We start from the raw sequence: 17,925 nt of genomic DNA, 5'->3' as shown, positions 1-17,925 counted from the left end.
TGCAGAGCCCTCATCCCATTGGAATCAGCCCAGTCTGTCCAGGTCCCCCTGCAGAGCCCTCTTGCCTTCCAGGTGATCGACACTCCCCCCCAACTTAGTGTCATCTGCAAATTTGCTGATGGTGGACTCAATCCCCTCACCTAAATCATTGATAAAGATATTAAACAGAACTGGATATTAAACAGAACTGAAGTAAACAGAAATTTAGTAAGTTCCCTTTATATTAAGTCAACTGTAAAACTCACAAGGGACTGAAATTACAGTAGTTTATAATTACTAAGTGTTAATAATGAAGTAGGCCATAAGTGGATCTAGTGTGTGATATTCTTAAGATTAAAAATCTATTAACTTGCATTCTTCCCCAATCATTTCCTCACCTTATGCAAGTATAAAATTAATTTTAAGTAAGATGAAGTTGCTCCAGTTTGACATCACACTAGAACACGCAAGTCAACATTACAAATCAAGTTTGTTTATGTTTTCCCAGAAACTGAAGGAACACCCATGTAATTTTCACATGGCAATATTTGTGCTCAGTGCAATATAAAAACAGCTTTTATTTGAAACCAAGGGGTAGCTGTTAAACATTTTGCAGAAGTACAGAAACTCATTTTGCCTTTAATTTAGCACTTAGCTATTTTAAATGTGAAGGAGATGTATAGGGGAGTAATTTAATAGGAAATGTGTGCAAGAGGAAACATTCAATCTAGCTTTTCAAAAGGGAAGGAAAATCCGCTTCTCCACTTGAATCCCTTTGTAAATTCATGTGGAAGTTACAAGTATTGGATGTAACTCCTCGGATAAATAGATAGTTCACGAATTGGCTGAACCAATGTTTCTTACTTTTCAGTCTTCTCAGATAAATGAGATACTTTATAACAACATTACAATAGGAAGAACTATGATTAAATTAGACAGGAAACACAGGTGAAATCCTGTTTTTGCTGCAGTTAGCGACCAAACTCCCACCAACCTGACTGAGAACAGATCATCCTGAGCAGACAAATATTCAATCACTTGCAGGATCTCTTTACCTAATTCACTTTAATTAAACACTTAGCCTCATAAGTAAAAGGTTGAGCTACTTTTTCATCAATTTTAACCATGCTCTAGCAGCTATGTTCTATCAAAAATTGTAAACATCAAGTATTTAGTAATGAGGGATCCTACACTTAAGCATATTCCCTTTTGGCAAAATCTCTTGGCTATTTTTAAATTAAATTTATACCATTTTCATGTACTGGGTTTATTTTGATCCTGCTTCCTTCTCTTAAGGGAATATACACAGAGAGATGAATTATCAAATCGTGTCCTTCCTGACTTTACAGTGGGACCAAGCTTATGCTTCTCAAGAGGGTTCTGACATTTGCACCTTAATTTGTCTTCTCAAAATAAAATTACTGCTTTTCTACAGAATCCAGTGATGCTGAAATACACAAGTTTACTTCACATACATAATTCAAAATTGAAGTTCTCATTTGTTGCTGTTACATACATGTAGAACCAAAACTTATGCTGCTAGTAAGACTTCAGTCTTTTATGTAGGCCATATTTTAAGTAAGCATAGAATTTTTAATAGAAAACAGGATACACTTTTGAAAAGTTTTACACTATTACACTAAATTAGAACTTTTCTTTTTAAACCCATATCCCTACACTTTCCTATAAAATTTTACTTGGGAAGAAATTAATATAATTAAAATTGTGTTATTTTTAAAAGGACCAACCATCTACAGAAATAAAGTAACCCATTAAATCACTTCTAAAAGTTCATTTATTTATGTAGTGATGCACTCTGCTAATTCTCAAATACAACCACAGCAAAAATAAAGCTGTTTACCTCTTCATACTCAGACATTGCTGTAACTTTTTATTCCTGCTCTTCTTCAGATCAGCCTTCGTGGCCCAATCTATACAGTCCTTCTCTAAACTTGCTCACCCCACCTGCTCTTTCAGTTCTGAGAAAACCTACCATGCTGCTTTCATGCCTGCTACCCACAGCTTGTCAAGTCTCCAAGTGTGTGATCGTCTCACATATAAACTTTTAATCAGTAATTTGAAACTCATAACATATGGAAAGTTTTCCTGTTATGGTAGGGAGTAACTTAAATGTCTTTTAAATTCTCAGTGTTTAAAAATCACTTACTAGAATTACAACATCTTCCTTTTGCAGCACTGTTCTTGAATATACATATGCAAATACACTTTTTTGTTGTTACTCGCACCTTGACCTCCCAACTCCACAGCAAGATTTGTATTTTTCTTCTGAACCCTATTATATCAAAGGTGACAAAACCCACCAATTTGACCAAAGCTTTGCTTGGTAAGGTCAGGAAAAACAATGGCAAAGAGATGAATGAGAATGAGATAGAAACCTTTTCCCAGTGGTACCCAGGCAACATAACAGCACGATTTTTATTTTTTAATCTATAGCCTTTTTTCACCATATCCATTGCAGTAACATAAGCTACTATTTTAGCAGGCTACAGGTCTGCTAAATTCTGATCAGGCTGCTGTTTCTTCCCATAGCCTTCTTACCCTTAAACACCGAGCCCTAGTATCCGGCACGTACATTTCACCAGCTTCACTTGCCAACCTCATCCCCAAAAGTATAGCAGCCAGAAACAGTCCTACTAAACACAACGACTGAAAGTGAATTTCACACTCTAATCACAGCCACTAAAGTTATGCTCTCCTCAATTTTAAACCTCAAGAAAAGACTGATTTGATGAACCAACTCATCTACAATCGATTCCTGATGTACAGAACAAAACCCCTAAGCCTGTGAAGTTTCAGGAAGATCACAGGAAGTTCAAAAAATCCAAGGTTGCAATGAAAAGCTATGAAGAAATTAGAAGGGAATATGACAAGAAACATTTCCAGTAATTTTCACAGCCGACAGGATTGTTGAGACTCCCAACACTGAGCTCACTGCAGCCACTGGAGAGGAGATGGCTTCTGCCCTGTCTTCCTGCTCAAGCTTCTCTAATCAGCCCCCAAGTTCCATACTATCCCCTCACCTACAATGTACTTCTGGGCTCTTGCTTGCAGAAAACTACAAGTTTTCCATGGGCAAAGTTGCTGTGCCTAGCAGTGCTGCAGACAAGAAACCCAAAGAAAACCACACACAGCAGCCTCACAGAGCAAGGCAGATGGATGGGAGCAGCACAGCACATCCTGAAGGATCTATACGTAACAGCATAGTAAATACTGACTCATCAGTCTTGGTGTTGAGCTGCAACAACTAGAACTGGACCAAAGAATAATCTGGACCAAATTAGATTTTTTCTTTTTTAATACCAACAATATACAATTTATTTTTCCTCTAGTCTTAGAAGCAGTTTGAACTGTTTTTGCTGAAACTAAGAAAATTAGCCTGAGGAACGGTTCCAAATAAAACTGTCCATACTTGGCATGGAAAACTTCAGTACAAACAGTTCAGCAATGTTGTAAGCAGCTGAGAATAAGGTCTTGTGAAGGAAAACTAGGCAACCTTAACTATGATGAGTTCTGCTTTTAAGTCAGACGTATACTATGAAATAGGCATCTTGTAGAGATACTTCACTGTTCATGACAGAAACTAGTTCAGCGATTGTCTGATAAAATCAATGATTCAGGCATTAAAAAGAAGCTGTCACTGTCCAGTTTCGAGCAGAGCATTTTGCCAAGGGAGTCTTATAAAACAGATGTTATTTACTACCTATTAGTCTAATTTATCTGCAGTTCCAGCCTTCAAAATCCACATGCTGCTATGGAACAGTAATTTTAGCCTGTTAGATTAAAGCCAGAGTCAGGATGACAATGGTACAGAAGCTGAATTTTATGGCCTTCTCAATGGAAGTGTCTTTTTTCATCTGAACACAATACATATCCCCTCGGTGCTTAAACAGAATATTAATCTGTCCAGAACTGTTGATATGACACCTTTCCAAAAGCACTGAACGATTTTAAGATAGATGGGTATTAAAAAAAAAAAATCTGCAGATTGAAGTAATCATCTTTTGATCAGACAGCCTGGACCAATAACTAATTCCATTTGTATTTCCTGCAGCAGCTAACACTAAACTCAGCACTTGAAAAACTACTATCTGACTAAACTAGAAAGCAATGATTATGGAAAAAGAAATCTGATACTAAGCTGGCACACAGAAGATGTGAAAGATTTAAATAGAAAAGTTCATGTGAAGACTGTCAATAGGCTCTATATTTAGGAGTTGCTCTTGATGGAAGTATATTCCAAGACCAAAAATTCAAGTCTATGGATAAAAAAAGGTCAATTTGTTAAGAATTAAAGACTAAAATGTTCCACTCCATAAACTAGGAACAGTTCCTTAATATAGAAAAAAATTCAAACAGCTCGTTTTTCATGGAACTACTAAAGCTTTTTTATCTATTATAGGTTCTTTATTTCTCAAGATTGTACCTTCACTAAAAAGGAAGTTTTGACTATTTTATAGTACACTCTGCTGAGATTATACATAAGAGTTAAACCTAAATTCCTCACAGAACATCCCCATTCTTCATCTGAAATACAGATTCACTCTCAAGGAAAAACTCACCCAAGTTGATTGCAGTTGCAAGGGATGTTGAATACAAAAGGTAGAGGATGGGGGACTACAGAAGAGGAAATAACAATGACTCATGAGGGATAAAAAAAAGTGCAAGTCTGAAACAGAAAACTCATTTCACTTACAAATATTTATTAAGGCTGTAGTAAAAGTAAACCATTCTAAAATTTTAAAGCACATTTTCCTTTAGGGAGCAAAGGCAACTTAATAGAAGAAAATTCCTCTCAGCTGTTTTTAATTTCACTTACTTTTGTCACTGAAGCACAGGCTATGGGACTCAAAACTCACAGTTTAAGGTTTGAACTGATCCTGACAGATTAACTAACATAAAAGTTTTACCCATGAGCTTATTAGGCCTTCCTGTAAGATTTCCACAAAAGTATAGTAACGTGGCAACTGGTTTTCAGTCAAACCTGAGCTCTCTCTCTCAAGGGTTTAAGTAAAGAAAAATACTACTGAAATGCTGAAACTACACACTGGAAAGCCTTCTTAAAAATGCCTTATTCCAGTATACTTTACCTCCACAACTCTCAGCCCCACAGAGATCATTATAACTCTTGTTAGCCTAAGGCTAAAAGATTTCTGTACTACTTTCCAGTTCTTCTGCTGTAAGGGCCGGAGTTTTCTCTGTGGGGAGACAACTTAATTTGGAAGTGAATACTAAGAATTTATTTTCACGTATTTATTCTCTGAGCATGATATAGGAAAAATGCCTGCGGTGATATGCATCTTCCCAAATGGATATTCACTATTGAGAAAATCACAGAAAGGCATCAGAAAATGTTTATTATTCCCAGCTGCAGTTGACATGTTTGGTACACAGAGGGGAAAAACAAAAGAAAAAGATCTATTTGCTTTACAACCTGACAGACCATATTAACTATACTAAATAAACCACTTTCCACCTATATTTTTACATGCTTGTTCAACCAAAAATGACAGAGACAAGCACTATATCTACTGTAAAGAGTCAGACCAGGTTCCAAGGTCAAGTTATATCTCTTTTTCAAAAACAAAGGTAACTGCATAGTCTTATTGCAGCCTGTTAAAACAACTTCCTATTGAGACAATCACCACTTCTTAAGACATTTAAAATAACACTTCCTTTGCCAGACTTCTTTATACTCAATACTCTCAGAATTGTCCATGAAGTGATAAAATCCCGCTGTTAACCAGCACATTATTTTGGCTGCAGATTCTTCAAAATATTTATATTATGTAAACTTTAAGGTAACAAAATGAAAAGGGAGATGGGGAAAAAAAAATCAACTTCAACTTCTAACAGATTTAAATTAACAACCTTTTTTTTTCTTTTAAATACAGTCACTGTGTCTCCAGTATTTCTTTTTCAGTTTTTAAATAATACAGTAAAATGTTATTCTCCTGAATAACAAACACTTGAGAAAATCTCCTAAATTAATTGAAGAACACATTAATAATTTATTTTGAATATCCTGAGTTTGCTGAGTTTCTATCTAAAAAGGAAAGATATCATCACACACAAAAATAAGCTGAAGGCTGATGACAACACACAACGTTACTGCCCCTCCTCTCAATCTCACTCCCCCAACAACACCTCCAAGGGAAGAGTACCTACTATTTGGGTACTAACTGGGACTGCTACCCACTAGTAACAAATCTACTGTATCACTGCCAGAAGGAATACACAGCCAAACGACAGAATTTTGGTAATGCACAGCAGCAGCACAATTAACTCCAGAAATAGGTACTTTTAAGATTATCTGTCTAAAGCCTTTGAAACAACACAACTCTGAAAGTGTGTTACACAACCTGATCTGACCATTTCAGTGGCAAACAAAACAGTCCCTAGAAAAAAAAGGAAAAATCCCACAACACTCTCTACCCAAGAAGGTACTTCCTGAAGTGGATGGGTAGCTTTTATTTTTCTTCTGGACCATCTCTCCTCCCAGTACAATAGATGCAAGTGTTTTAGGCCAGTCTGACAAATCTATTGGGGAATTTTAGAATACTGTTTATACTTATTTTAGAATATTTTTGATTAAACAAGTCAGTACTATAAACAAGATTAAATATTTCAGTAGCATAATACCAAGCTGCTTTTTCATCTAAAAACCACTATTTTTCTCCCAACAGAGGTTTGAAACACCTCAGATTTAGCCATTTATTTGAAGAGATCTGTAAAAGCAAAATGTCTTATTCTAAATACTTAAGTGTATGCTGAGCACCCGTAGGCATCAGTATAATGACTGTGCTTTCCTTTTTCAGCCCCTCCCTGGGTACTCTGGCTGGCGATTCTGTAGACGATACTACACTGGCAGCATCATAACTAATACTGATTCTCATATTAACTTTAAAGAATAAAGCAAAGCTGCATCTTCCCAAGATGTATATAATTAGAACAAAAAGTTACATAAAATGACACATTCACAGGAGAAAGCAAACTCTTTCTAGAACCTTTTTTGTTTTTGGGGTCCAGAGAGGTTTAAGAGAGAAAGGGAGAGAGGGAACATCAAGCAGGTGGAAAGAAATTATTCTATGTCCACAGCTATGTTCAGGACAAATCTAACATCACATCCCCAAGGGAAAAAAACATGCAGAAGAGTGCTGCAAAGTGGAGGACTTTCTGCAAACTGCCTAGCTGGGACACTACAGCTCATAAGAGTTTATTTTGCCCACAACTTTTGTTCTGAAGCACGTCTATAGGGTAAGTCTTTACATTTGAATCACAGATGGGATTTTCCTTTAAGAACTTAAGGCAATAAGGAAATTCAAACTACTATGAAATCCCGCATAACTGAAGAAATTCCTCTGCTGGTTTACAGCCTCAAATTTCCAAACATCTGAGCTGCTGATGCCATACAAAATTTCTCTGTGTTATAAGTGAAAAGCTGTAAAACCACACTCACAAAACTACAAGACTTAATAACACGGAGGTAAAAATTTAATATTAAAATCCCAGCTCAGCAAAGAATGTAAACTTGGACATTTTGCTGATTCAAGCTGGAATTACTCCCTGAATAAAGCATATATGTTTAACTGTTTGCTGGGTCAGGACTCAAACTTTCTGAAGTCTGCCACCTATGTGTAATACTTACCAAGTGCCTTTACAAGGTCTCAAGTGTGGTTTTCTAAATGTGATCTCCGAGGAAAATACATTGTCTAAACAGCATATGAACAGCAGAAACCAAATCTTGATTTCAAACAAATTATCTTGGTTATAAATCCCTCAAATCAAACTAGTGTACCAAGACAAGACACAACTTCATACAGAAATGAAAGCCCAAAACAAGCAGCAAGAACATCCCTTGCTGTTGTTAAAACTAACACTGAAAGCTGCTGCAACAAACGTGTGAAAAACCCAAACAACCAACCCTGTCCTCCTTACTCCCCTGCCCAAGCTTATCTGTATTTAATGACATTTCTGCTAAGACCTATATTTATGATTCACTTATATCTGCCACTCAAAGAGTAGGAAAAATGGACTGTGTTGAAATACTAGAGACATGACTGTAAAAGCTACAAAACACAAACTGAAAAATTACTTAATACCTAGGAATATTTTTAAAGTTTGGTATATCTCATTCAGATTTTGAATATTTGCTGCAAATAAGAGATATTTTTTTCCCACCATCATACGATGCAGCTTCAAAAGCCTTAAGACTTTAAAACTGGTAGGTGCAAAATTAACACGCTAGGTCACGTTAAGGTACTCGCTCTCCCTTATTTTTCAGGTCCCTGACGAATGCTTTAATAACAAGTTTGTATTCTCTGCCTAAAAAGTACTTTTTCTAATTTTTAAAACATACAGAAATCTATTCTGATGTTTAAAGGTGTAGAAGGTTGCAATGAACTTCGTTTCACTTTTGTAACCTAATGAACTGAGCCTTCTCAGAGTTTAGCTGCAGTACAGAGGATAAAACCTTCGATGTCTATCTTAAGTGCAGCATCCAGAGTTTTCATTCACTTGTGAGCGTTTTCATACATCACTGTGCAGGAGAAGGTCTCCGAGGCAACTCCTGAAGACCACCAAAACGCCATTCAAATACTGTCCCAAAAGCGCTGCGAAAGAACCGAGCAGCCAAACGCAAACTCTCTCCGGCAACTTGGGATACCATGGCACGGGCACAGAGTTCCTCTTGGCAAAATCCCCCGTGGGAGGAGCCACCGATCGCTCCCAGGTTTTAGCGCTCAATTCCTTGCCCTCCTGAACTCAACTTACCGTCTATATTTTCTTCGGTAAGACCTCAAAAAGCACACGAACTAGCCAGAAAAGGGGGGTGGCGACTTAGTAGCCTCAGTGCTCGGGACAGCGAGCGACAGCCAACCTGTGCGACGCCGGTTTATGTGAGCAGAGGAAGCAGCATTCCTGCCGCGGGGTCCCTACCTGGAAAGCATCGGGGGCAGGGGAGGACACGGCTAAAGGGCAGAGGGCGCGGGGAAGGGGCCAAGCCAGGGCAGGCGGTGCCGGCAGCGGCACCTGCAGCCGGAGGGCAGGGAAGGAGGGCGGGCTCGTACCTTTGAGCTGGGGCAGCGGCGAGAGCTCCACGGGGCTGCCCTGGCTGCGGAACTGCGAGGAGCCCTGCGAGCGCTTCTGCCTCTGCGCCTTGCGCACCGATTTCCGTGTGAAGCCATCCACCTTCTCCGCCGCAGAGATGGCCGCCGACATGGCTGGGCGGCGGGGCGGCTCTCCACGAGCATATATTAGACCGGAGGAGAAGCGGGCGGGCAAAAAAGAAAGGGGCTTAAAACAAACAAACAAACAAAAAAAAATCACCACCAAAAAAAGCCCCGAAGTCTTGGCTGCCCTCGCACGCCGCGCCGACGGGGAGAGGAGAGGCGCGGAGCGGGTTCTGCCGGGCGCTGGGGAGGCTCCCGGGTGGCTCCTCAGTTCCTGCTTCCCTCGCCGTTTCCTCCCCGCGCGGAGCCGGCGGGGGAGCGGAAGGGGGGGAAGAGGAGGAGGAGGAAAGGGAAAACAAACAAACAAATCCAAAGACAACTTTGCCCGGCGGGGCGGGGGCGGGCGGGCGCCAAACTTTCCCTCCCGGGGTCCCGCTTCTCCTCAGGGCAGGCGCGGCGCGACCCGCCGCGGGACGGGCTCGGCGGCGCCGCTGCCCCGCTCCCGCCTCGTTCGCTCCGCGTCCCCTGCAGCCGAGCCCGCTGTCATCGGCCGGGCTCTCCCCCGGGCTTCAGCCGCTCGCTTCCACACGCCCGTTCTTCTCCCCCTTCAGCCGCCGCCGGGAGCTCCCCGCCGTCATCCCGCCCCGTCCCGGGCCGCCGCGAGAGCCGCCGCTTGAGCCCCGGAGCCGCCGGGCAGCGGCCGCGCAACTTGGCGGAGCGAGCGGAGTTGAGCGGAGGGAGGGGGGAGGGGGCGGGGCGAGGGCGAGAGGAGCGGCCGCGGCTGGCGGCGCTGGGTGATTGACGGCGGCGAGCAGCCAATAAGAGGAGAGCCCCGCGGAACGCCCCCCGCCCCCCCCGCGGGGGCTCGGGGAGGACGCGGGAGCCGGGACGTGCGGCGAGGACGGCGTGATTGACAGGCGGCTCGCCCAACCGGGAGGCGGAGGGGCGGGGTGGGCGGGGCTCTCCCGGCGCAGGGAAGGGAAGGGGCGGGATGGCGAACGGGATGCGCGCCGGCCAATCCGGCGGGCGGCGTGGGGAGGCGGAGGTCCCTGCTCCGCGGCGCTCCCGCCCGGGGAAGGCAGGGGCTTCACCCTGTGAAGCCGGACCCCGGGGATGCTTCTCACAGGGGCATCGTTAAAGGGGTTTTGGAGTTGGAGCCGCGCGCGCCTGGAGTTGCGGCGGCACGCGGATGCGTTTCGTGCCGTCTTCCAAGTGCTCCCGACTTGTTTGGGTTTTCTTTCTCCCCACCCTCCCGACACCTCATCGCTTTAGGTCTGCCTTACATCTCTGCGTGAATTTGGCTGTCTGAAGATCGGTGTGAACGTGGTGCTGGCTTTCTCTCACCGAGCCACGGTCTGGTTTTGCGGGCTGGAGGCACAAAGTTGCCTGGAACGAGCACGTGCTGAGCTCCCAAGGAGGGAATATGTATGGGAGTAACTAATTCTTCTGGTTTGTACGGTTTATATGGTCCAGGCTGGAGGTGGGCCGTGAGAAATGAGAGTTGTGGCTGCTGTGGTGTATAAAAGTCGTGACTGTGTGTGCAGTACGTGGTTGCCTTAAAGTCTGACTTGCACTGCCCTATTTCCACGTACAAACAGCTCCCCCCGCCCCGTTTTGAACTGCAAATGTGGGATGCCTTAGCTTGTAGTCATTCACCTAGAGATAAGTTTTACGCACATCAGCACATTTCTTCTTACTACGTAGTTGTAGATATCAATTCAGCAAATAATTATTTGTAGTGTTTTAGATACACACTCAAGTTTCAGTAGCTGTGGTAGGACGTAAATACTATCAGGTAACTATAAATGTTTGTCAAATGCCTTCATGACTTGGACTTTAATCATTGTATGTATAAACCATAAATCAAAAGCCAAAGGTAGATTATAGCTTTATGTGAACATAAAAGAAGTCTAAGACTGTGTAAGCCTGTTCAATAGAAACTGTTTTCTCAGTTTCCTTCTGTCATTCTTTTTCTTTTCCTCTGTCAACACAGCCTCTACTTTAACTTGCACACCTCTGGTCTTTTTTGCTTTTGGTGAGATAATCTTTCCTGTTTGGAAATAGATGGAGAATACTCTAAGAGAATTCTTTTCTATATCCTTTAGATTCAACTCTGGATGCAACATATCTAGAAATTATAGGTACCAATGTAATACACTGTTATCTTTCTTGTAGGTGTGTAACTTTTTATTTCTTTTTTTTTTAAACATATTACAAAATCAATTTTACAGACAACATGGCAGTCTTTAAGCACGTCTCCTTTAAACTGCTAACTCCTGTATTCATTGCAGTAAAGAAAATCCTTGCATTCCTTACCTGGTTAATTCACATTTCACTTCAAGGCCCACAGCTCCTGTTGAGAGGTCACTAGGGCCCAGCCCCTGTATCAGTGTGTCCCTCTGTTCCTGCCTGCCCTCCAGCAGCTGTCATTTTCTTCTGCACCCATTTTTAGAAACTGACACTACCCAGTGTGTCCCGTATACTGTTTATTGGCAACTCAAGCCTTGCTGCCAGTTCCCAGTATAAAAGAGTCTACCATAAGGTTTCATCAATTAAATATCGCAGAGTTTGTTAAGAAAGCCTTATGTAAGTTTTAAGTAATGTAAAAATATTTTTCTGAAGTTTAAAATACGTTCTTCAAGGTTGCTTAGACTTTGGAATGGCTTCCATGCTGTTTGAAACTATGCTGTAAAAACCTGTTGGCAGTTGTAATTCATGACACAAAGACCTCCATAAATAATACTTGCAATGATGGGATTTTCATGTTAACTGCACTGGAAGATATTTTCAGACCATTTTGTCGTATACTGTCATATACCAAAAAAAAAAAAAGTGAAATCTGAGTCAGCCAAACAAAAAGAAACTGTTTTATTCTCTCAAATAAATAAAAGGAATTTTTAGCCACTGAGTTTTGTTTTATCTTTTTAATATAACTCTTCTGTTTCAGAAAAGAATGAGCAACATCTCTAGAGAGCAGTTACAGTTTCCAAAATGGAAATGATAATGTTTGAAATAAGGTACACTTGGAAGTCAGTTGAATTACATGGATGTATGAAACCACTGGAACATACAGGCCTGCAGGACTGGGGTATTTGGAGAAAAAAAAAGATGAAAGTGAGAGCTCTGACTGGCAATCTGAAACAACTATGTTTGAGAAGGCTGAAGATTTCCCTTCCCTGCTTTCTGCACATGCTGCTTCCTACACAGCTATCGGAGCTGCTCTGAGTCAGCTTCTGAACCCCCTGGTTTTCAGAGTGTATTTAAAGGCATACAGTGATGATGCCAGGTTATAAGCTGCTGGCTCCAACCCCAATTCATAGAAGTCCAAGGTGTCCGCAGAGAATGTTGTGAATAGTAATTTTATGCCAAGTTATTCCCACTCCTAAATCAGAGCACTCAATATGCACCAAAGCATTGATTCTACAAAACCTCTCACATATGTCTAACTTGACTTGGAAGAAGGCTCATTATCATTCATGATCATTATTCAAAATGGAGAAGCAACATTCTGGAGCAGATTTTACTAAAAGTCACATTTGGAGTTCTTTTTATTCAGACACAGAGAATTATTTTCAGAAGTAGGAAATAATTAGCTTTTTTTTATCCAGGAGAGAAACCTTTGGAAAGGTGAACAAGAATATGACATATCATTATCTTGCAGAATCCTGACAAACTTGGCTTGCAAATGCAGTGCTTCCAGTAACATGTTGCTACTTGGTTTTTGCTTCAGGGAGTTGCCTGGCTGCCAGCAGATGAGGAGTTAACTATAGCTCTGCTTTCCTGTTCTTCTGTGCAGATGCTTGGAGGCCAAGCTATGATCTAGCTCTTCTCAGAGACAGTGGAAGAATATTTTAGTAAAGGGAATGTCCTAAGTGGGTGAACTCTCAGCCAAGAAGCTTTGTGGAGAAAACTTAATTTTATTTCCCTCACAAAGTGAAAATTTGTAAGGAAAAGCTCTGTTGGGGCTGCCACCATGCTTTTATTTACTACTGCAGCACTGCAGCAGTTCTTCAGGGTATTTTATAGAATCATAGAATAATAGAATGGTTTTTGATCGAAGGGACCTTAAAGACCATCTAGTTCCAAATCCCCTGCCTTCGGCAGGGTCACCTTCCACTAGACCAGGTTGCTCAAAGCTCCATCCAAGCCTCTTCCAGGAATGGGGCATCCATAACTTCTCTGGGCAATGTGTTCCAGTGCCTCACCACCCTCATAGTGATGAACTTCTTCCTAATACATGATCTAAATCTACCCTTTTTGAGTTTAGAGCCATTATCCCTGGTCCTATCACTACATGCCCTTCTAGTAAGTCCCTCTCCAGCTTTCTTGTAGACCTCCTTTAGATACTGGAAGTGCTATAAGGTCTCCCTGGAATCTTCTCCAGGCTGAGCAACCCCAACTCACTCAGTCTGTCTGCAAAGGAGAGATACCCCAGTCCTAGCTTAAAATACTTTCTGGGCTAAGGCTGTGCTCTTTCAAGCATGCATGGAATTAAGTTTAAGCACTTGGACTGTCCCAGTAAAACCAAGTGAGCTATTCACCTAGTTCAGGTTAAACGGTATGTTTACATGTTCGGTGGTCTGCGCTGGCTAGTCATTATCTACCATAAGTGTTCCCAAGTCTTCTGCTTGATAAATCCTTAAATAAATACAGCATTAGTTATCTCACGGCCATCTGCCACCTTCCTCCCAGAGCAGAATTCGAAATTCTTGGATTGGAACTCAGAGATTAGTTGGCAAGACCATCTTTGTAAGGGTCCTGAGTTTGGTTTCCTTCAGCATACCTATGAACATGTCATTAAGAGTATTTCCAGGCAAAACTATATGTATGGGTGTGTGGAGGCAATGGATTGTTAAAACTAACCCTGATTCATGTTGTCATTTTAAAAGCCTTTTAATTGAATCTTCTGTCAGACAATCTAATGTGATTGTGTTGCAAATAAAAAATGTATTTTATGAATTTTGTACGCACAGACACATGTACGCTGATTATCGTAACCAACAGTCCAGTAAAAATGTATCCCAATTTAACTCTGTAATTCTGCCTTTGTCTTGAACTGTCATTTTGGGTGGGAACAGTGCTGTCTGAGAACTCAACAGTCTTTCTGACTCAGTAAGAAGCAAAGCATCCCTTAGGGGTAAAGGTATACAACCAAGCTTTCAGTATCAGTTAGCATCTTTTCCATAATGACATTTCCTTCGCAAGAATCTACGGAATATGAGCATATGTGTATTTATTAATCTGTTCCCAGTGCTGAAGATTTGTTTGCATTTTATATATAAAATGGGGAAAGATCTGCAGCAAGAGGAGTGGATTCATAGTATTTTTAAATGTAATAAATGGTACCTGTATTCACTGAAATGCAAAAAAGACACCAAACCGCACAAACCAACCATCACTGCCAACAACAAAAACACTGTAGCCTTTCCACTTTCCCACTGCTTTTGTCTGTGGCAAACCAGGCCTTTGTAAATGCTAACGAGAACTGTCTTCAGCTTTACAGTCTTCTATAAAGAATGTTGAACACAGCATGCAGGAAATAAAAAGGAACTACTTCTGTTATGAAATGTTTGCATGTAAAAGAGAACACCTGGAAGCCTGAGTTCTTTCAGAAAAAATTCCTAATGCTCAGTGAAGGGAATTAAACAAACAAACAGCAAGGTTTATTCTGTCAGCTTCTCAGCAGGCTAACAAGAATTACTGCATGCTAAGAATCAGCTGCTCTTGGAAACTTAATGAATGTGGCAGCCAGAAAAGTACAAAACGTGGCCAAGAGATGCAAACCAGATATACAGGCTGCAGTGAAGAGAAATGAAGAGGACTGGCAAAATTTATCCCTAAATCCAAGGTGGAAAGGCGTTGCTGTATCAGGGTTTCCAAATACTTTGACAGTGCAGGATACTCACTGTAAGGAATTGAGTCTGAATCTAGCATTGTAATTCTGTTCACTTGTAATTCTATTCTCCTTGGGGAATAATAGCAGAAAAGTATTTTTATATTTTCATCTGTCTCTGTTGTGATTTAGCAACTGGAAACAAAGAGCCAAATCAGCCGAACAGGCAGTTCTCCATGTCCTGCTAGCAAGTGGGCTGGCACCCTTCGTCTGCAAATCTGCCCTCTCTAACCAGGCTTAGTTTCCAGCTATAGCTTTTCAGGAGCATTGTTTAACCTTATTTTGCAAAACCAGAATGAGTGCTACTAGTAAGGAAGCGTCCTAAATATTGATTAATTAAAATCAATCCTTTCATTCCCTGGTTAATGAATGAAATGAAGTCACATGCCCTTCTGGATACTACTAACTTGTATGGATTAGAAAGTTTTGTGTGCACTGTTTTCACCTTTTTAACTGTTTTCAGAGCTGCAAAAGAGATTTTAAAAGGACAGCTGTGGTTTTTATGTAATAACATGATTTGCAGAGCTTGATCTTTGGGAAAAAGATTAAAAAGTAAGGCTTGAAATAGAGTCATATGTGTGAGTAAGCACATGGAAGAGACTGATGTGAGCTTTAGAGAAATAATGTTTATAGTAATTTAATTGTTTGTCCTTTTGTCTGTAACATCCAGAAATATCTCTTTTTGCTAACAGATGCACTAAATGGTCTTTCTGGGATTTCAGAAGCATCCGTCTCCATGTTAGGACTTGTCTACCTTGGGGAAATGTGCTGCCCTTCCTGCAGCACTACAGCCATAGTGGTTGAATTAAAGCAGCACAGTAATGCCCATGATTTTTCCTTATGTAGATGTGCTCTTAGTCACGATGGTAAAGGCAGTGGAGCTTGTTTCTGCTCCAGTGAAACGTGACATTACAGCAAAAGCTTTCTCTCACAAGTCACAGTCTAGAACAGGATCCCAGCGCTTCCCTGCTGAAGGATGGAGCACCTTTAGTGACCTGACTTGCTCTCCTTCCAGTGGATCTGACACCACAATCACTAAGCACAGACCGTGCAGCAAGCTCACTTAATCCTAGCCAGCGAACACATGAGCCACAGTTTGCGTTTCAGTCTGTAAATTGTTCTTTTGTTTTGCAGGCTTTACTGAACACAGTTTTATTTCATGTGACTGTGCTATTTATGGAGGAGTAAATATTGCCGGGGGTCTATTTAAAAAGGCCAATGACCTGGATTTTTTTCCATTTGAATTATCTCCAAGAGTCAGACATGTTTAACAACTGATTTTTTTTTCCTGTGTTGCTGTAGACTGCAATCATTTCTAACATCTTAGATCAACACCAACTAAAAAGACAAAGATTTTGAGTGAAATAAAATTTCATGTAGTATGAATGTGATCAGACAGTATGCGACCTTGCCATTTTTGGAAGAGATGAATTCCACCCTGATTTACCAGCTAAGAACATAGCATGGTTTTAACCTCTGAATATTAGCCTTTTCATACTGCTGTGGTAATTTGAGTTCATAACTCTGGTTTGTTCCTTTTATTATTATTTTTACAAAACCAATTATCAACTGTGTTTTCACAAATAATGAATAAATAAATAAACAAAATATTTTCAGAAATATTTAAACAGGCAAATGTTCTTCTGTTTTTCTTGCTGTTCCTGCAATCTAAATAGCAGTACTCCTTTGCTATTTAAGAAAGATGAAGTTCAACAATGAGAGGAAAGTAGTGCTGTATTTTCACTTTCAAGAAACAGCTTTGTGAGTGAAAACAGGTAGCCAAATGTCAGGAATATTAGATAGGTTTGAGTATTCTTTGAAGATGAGCCAACCATATTTTTTTAGTATGTAAATTTTTTTAACAGTATACAAAGCTGATCACAGAATGTATAATGGGCATCAGTCAACCTGGACTTTTGCTGTAGACATATTTGTCTTTATCCAGTCCTGTAAAAGCACAAAAAGTACAACTTTTTTACTGAATGCTATTCAATACACACTCTAGAGTTTGTGGTGTTTGCCATGTCATTAAAAGGCTGGCTTCACTGCAAAGCTGGCTTCAGAAGTCAGCCTTCTGCCCTGGAGAGGTGAAGCAGGTGGACAGGGATGGGATTCTCCCAGGGTGGACTTACTACCAAAGCTGTCATTACACCTGATTGCATTAATTCAAAATTTTGTCTTTACTGGAGAAGAAGCAATCTGGACAACACTTAGATAATTCAGTGCTCTGATGATGCAGATGATGAGCATAACTTTAGTATTATTCTGTTTTGAACCACACTACTCCATGGAGTACCTATGCTATAAAAGCTGCCATATACATATATATGTATATCTATATATACACGTATATATTTACACACACACATATACAAGTCCTACCAGTCCTGCTTAACCCATTGGGAAAATGCCAAGAAGCAATGGCAAATCTTCTTGTCCTGTTGATGTCTTAGGAAAGACAATTATTTCAAGGTGTTGGGAAAAATATTCCACATAGCTAGTCAAACTAATAGAAATTTGCATTGGTATTTCTTCAAATGAAACGAAACTGATTCCTTGGAAAAGATGTTTTATGGAAAAGAAAGCCTTTTTTGAAGATTTTCCACTCAACCCTTATTACTTCAACTTTCTAATGTTTTGTGTCCCTGTTCAAATATAGGAGTTTACCAGTAGGTTATTTCACACTTTAAAAAGATTTTGTCTTCCTTGTGTCAGAATTGTTACCGTGAAATAAACTTTTGTCAGTGACACCTACAGCCTCCGTTAAGATGAGGCATGCAAGTGCTGTTTCATTCTCAGTTGTAACACGCTTTCAGTTCTTGCTTGTATTACTAAACAAGAGTTTTCAGATTCTAACTGAAACCA

General features: G+C 40.6%; 1 protein-coding gene across 1 annotated transcript in view; it reads right to left on the bottom strand.

The window, feature by feature from the left end:
* The window catches only part of PPP2R5A (protein phosphatase 2 regulatory subunit B'alpha), a 45,006-nt gene extending 35,189 nt beyond the window's left edge, over positions 1–9,817 (bottom strand). Inside the window, exon 1 of the mRNA XM_027681648.1 lies at positions 9,066–9,817. Coding sequence (XP_027537449.1) covers positions 9,066–9,216 — 151 coding nt within the window. The 5' untranslated portion in view covers positions 9,217–9,817. The remainder of the gene's footprint in view (positions 1–9,065) is intronic.
* Positions 9,818–17,925: the final 8,108 nt, after the last annotated feature.

Source organism: Neopelma chrysocephalum, unplaced genomic scaffold, assembly GCF_003984885.1.
Source record: "Neopelma chrysocephalum unplaced genomic scaffold, ASM398488v2 Primary Assembly neopelma1_61b, whole genome shotgun sequence".
Taxonomy (NCBI): domain Eukaryota; kingdom Metazoa; phylum Chordata; class Aves; order Passeriformes; family Pipridae; genus Neopelma; species Neopelma chrysocephalum.
Note: the sequence above shows the minus strand (reverse complement) of the source record. Positions and strands in the feature narration are given on the sequence as shown.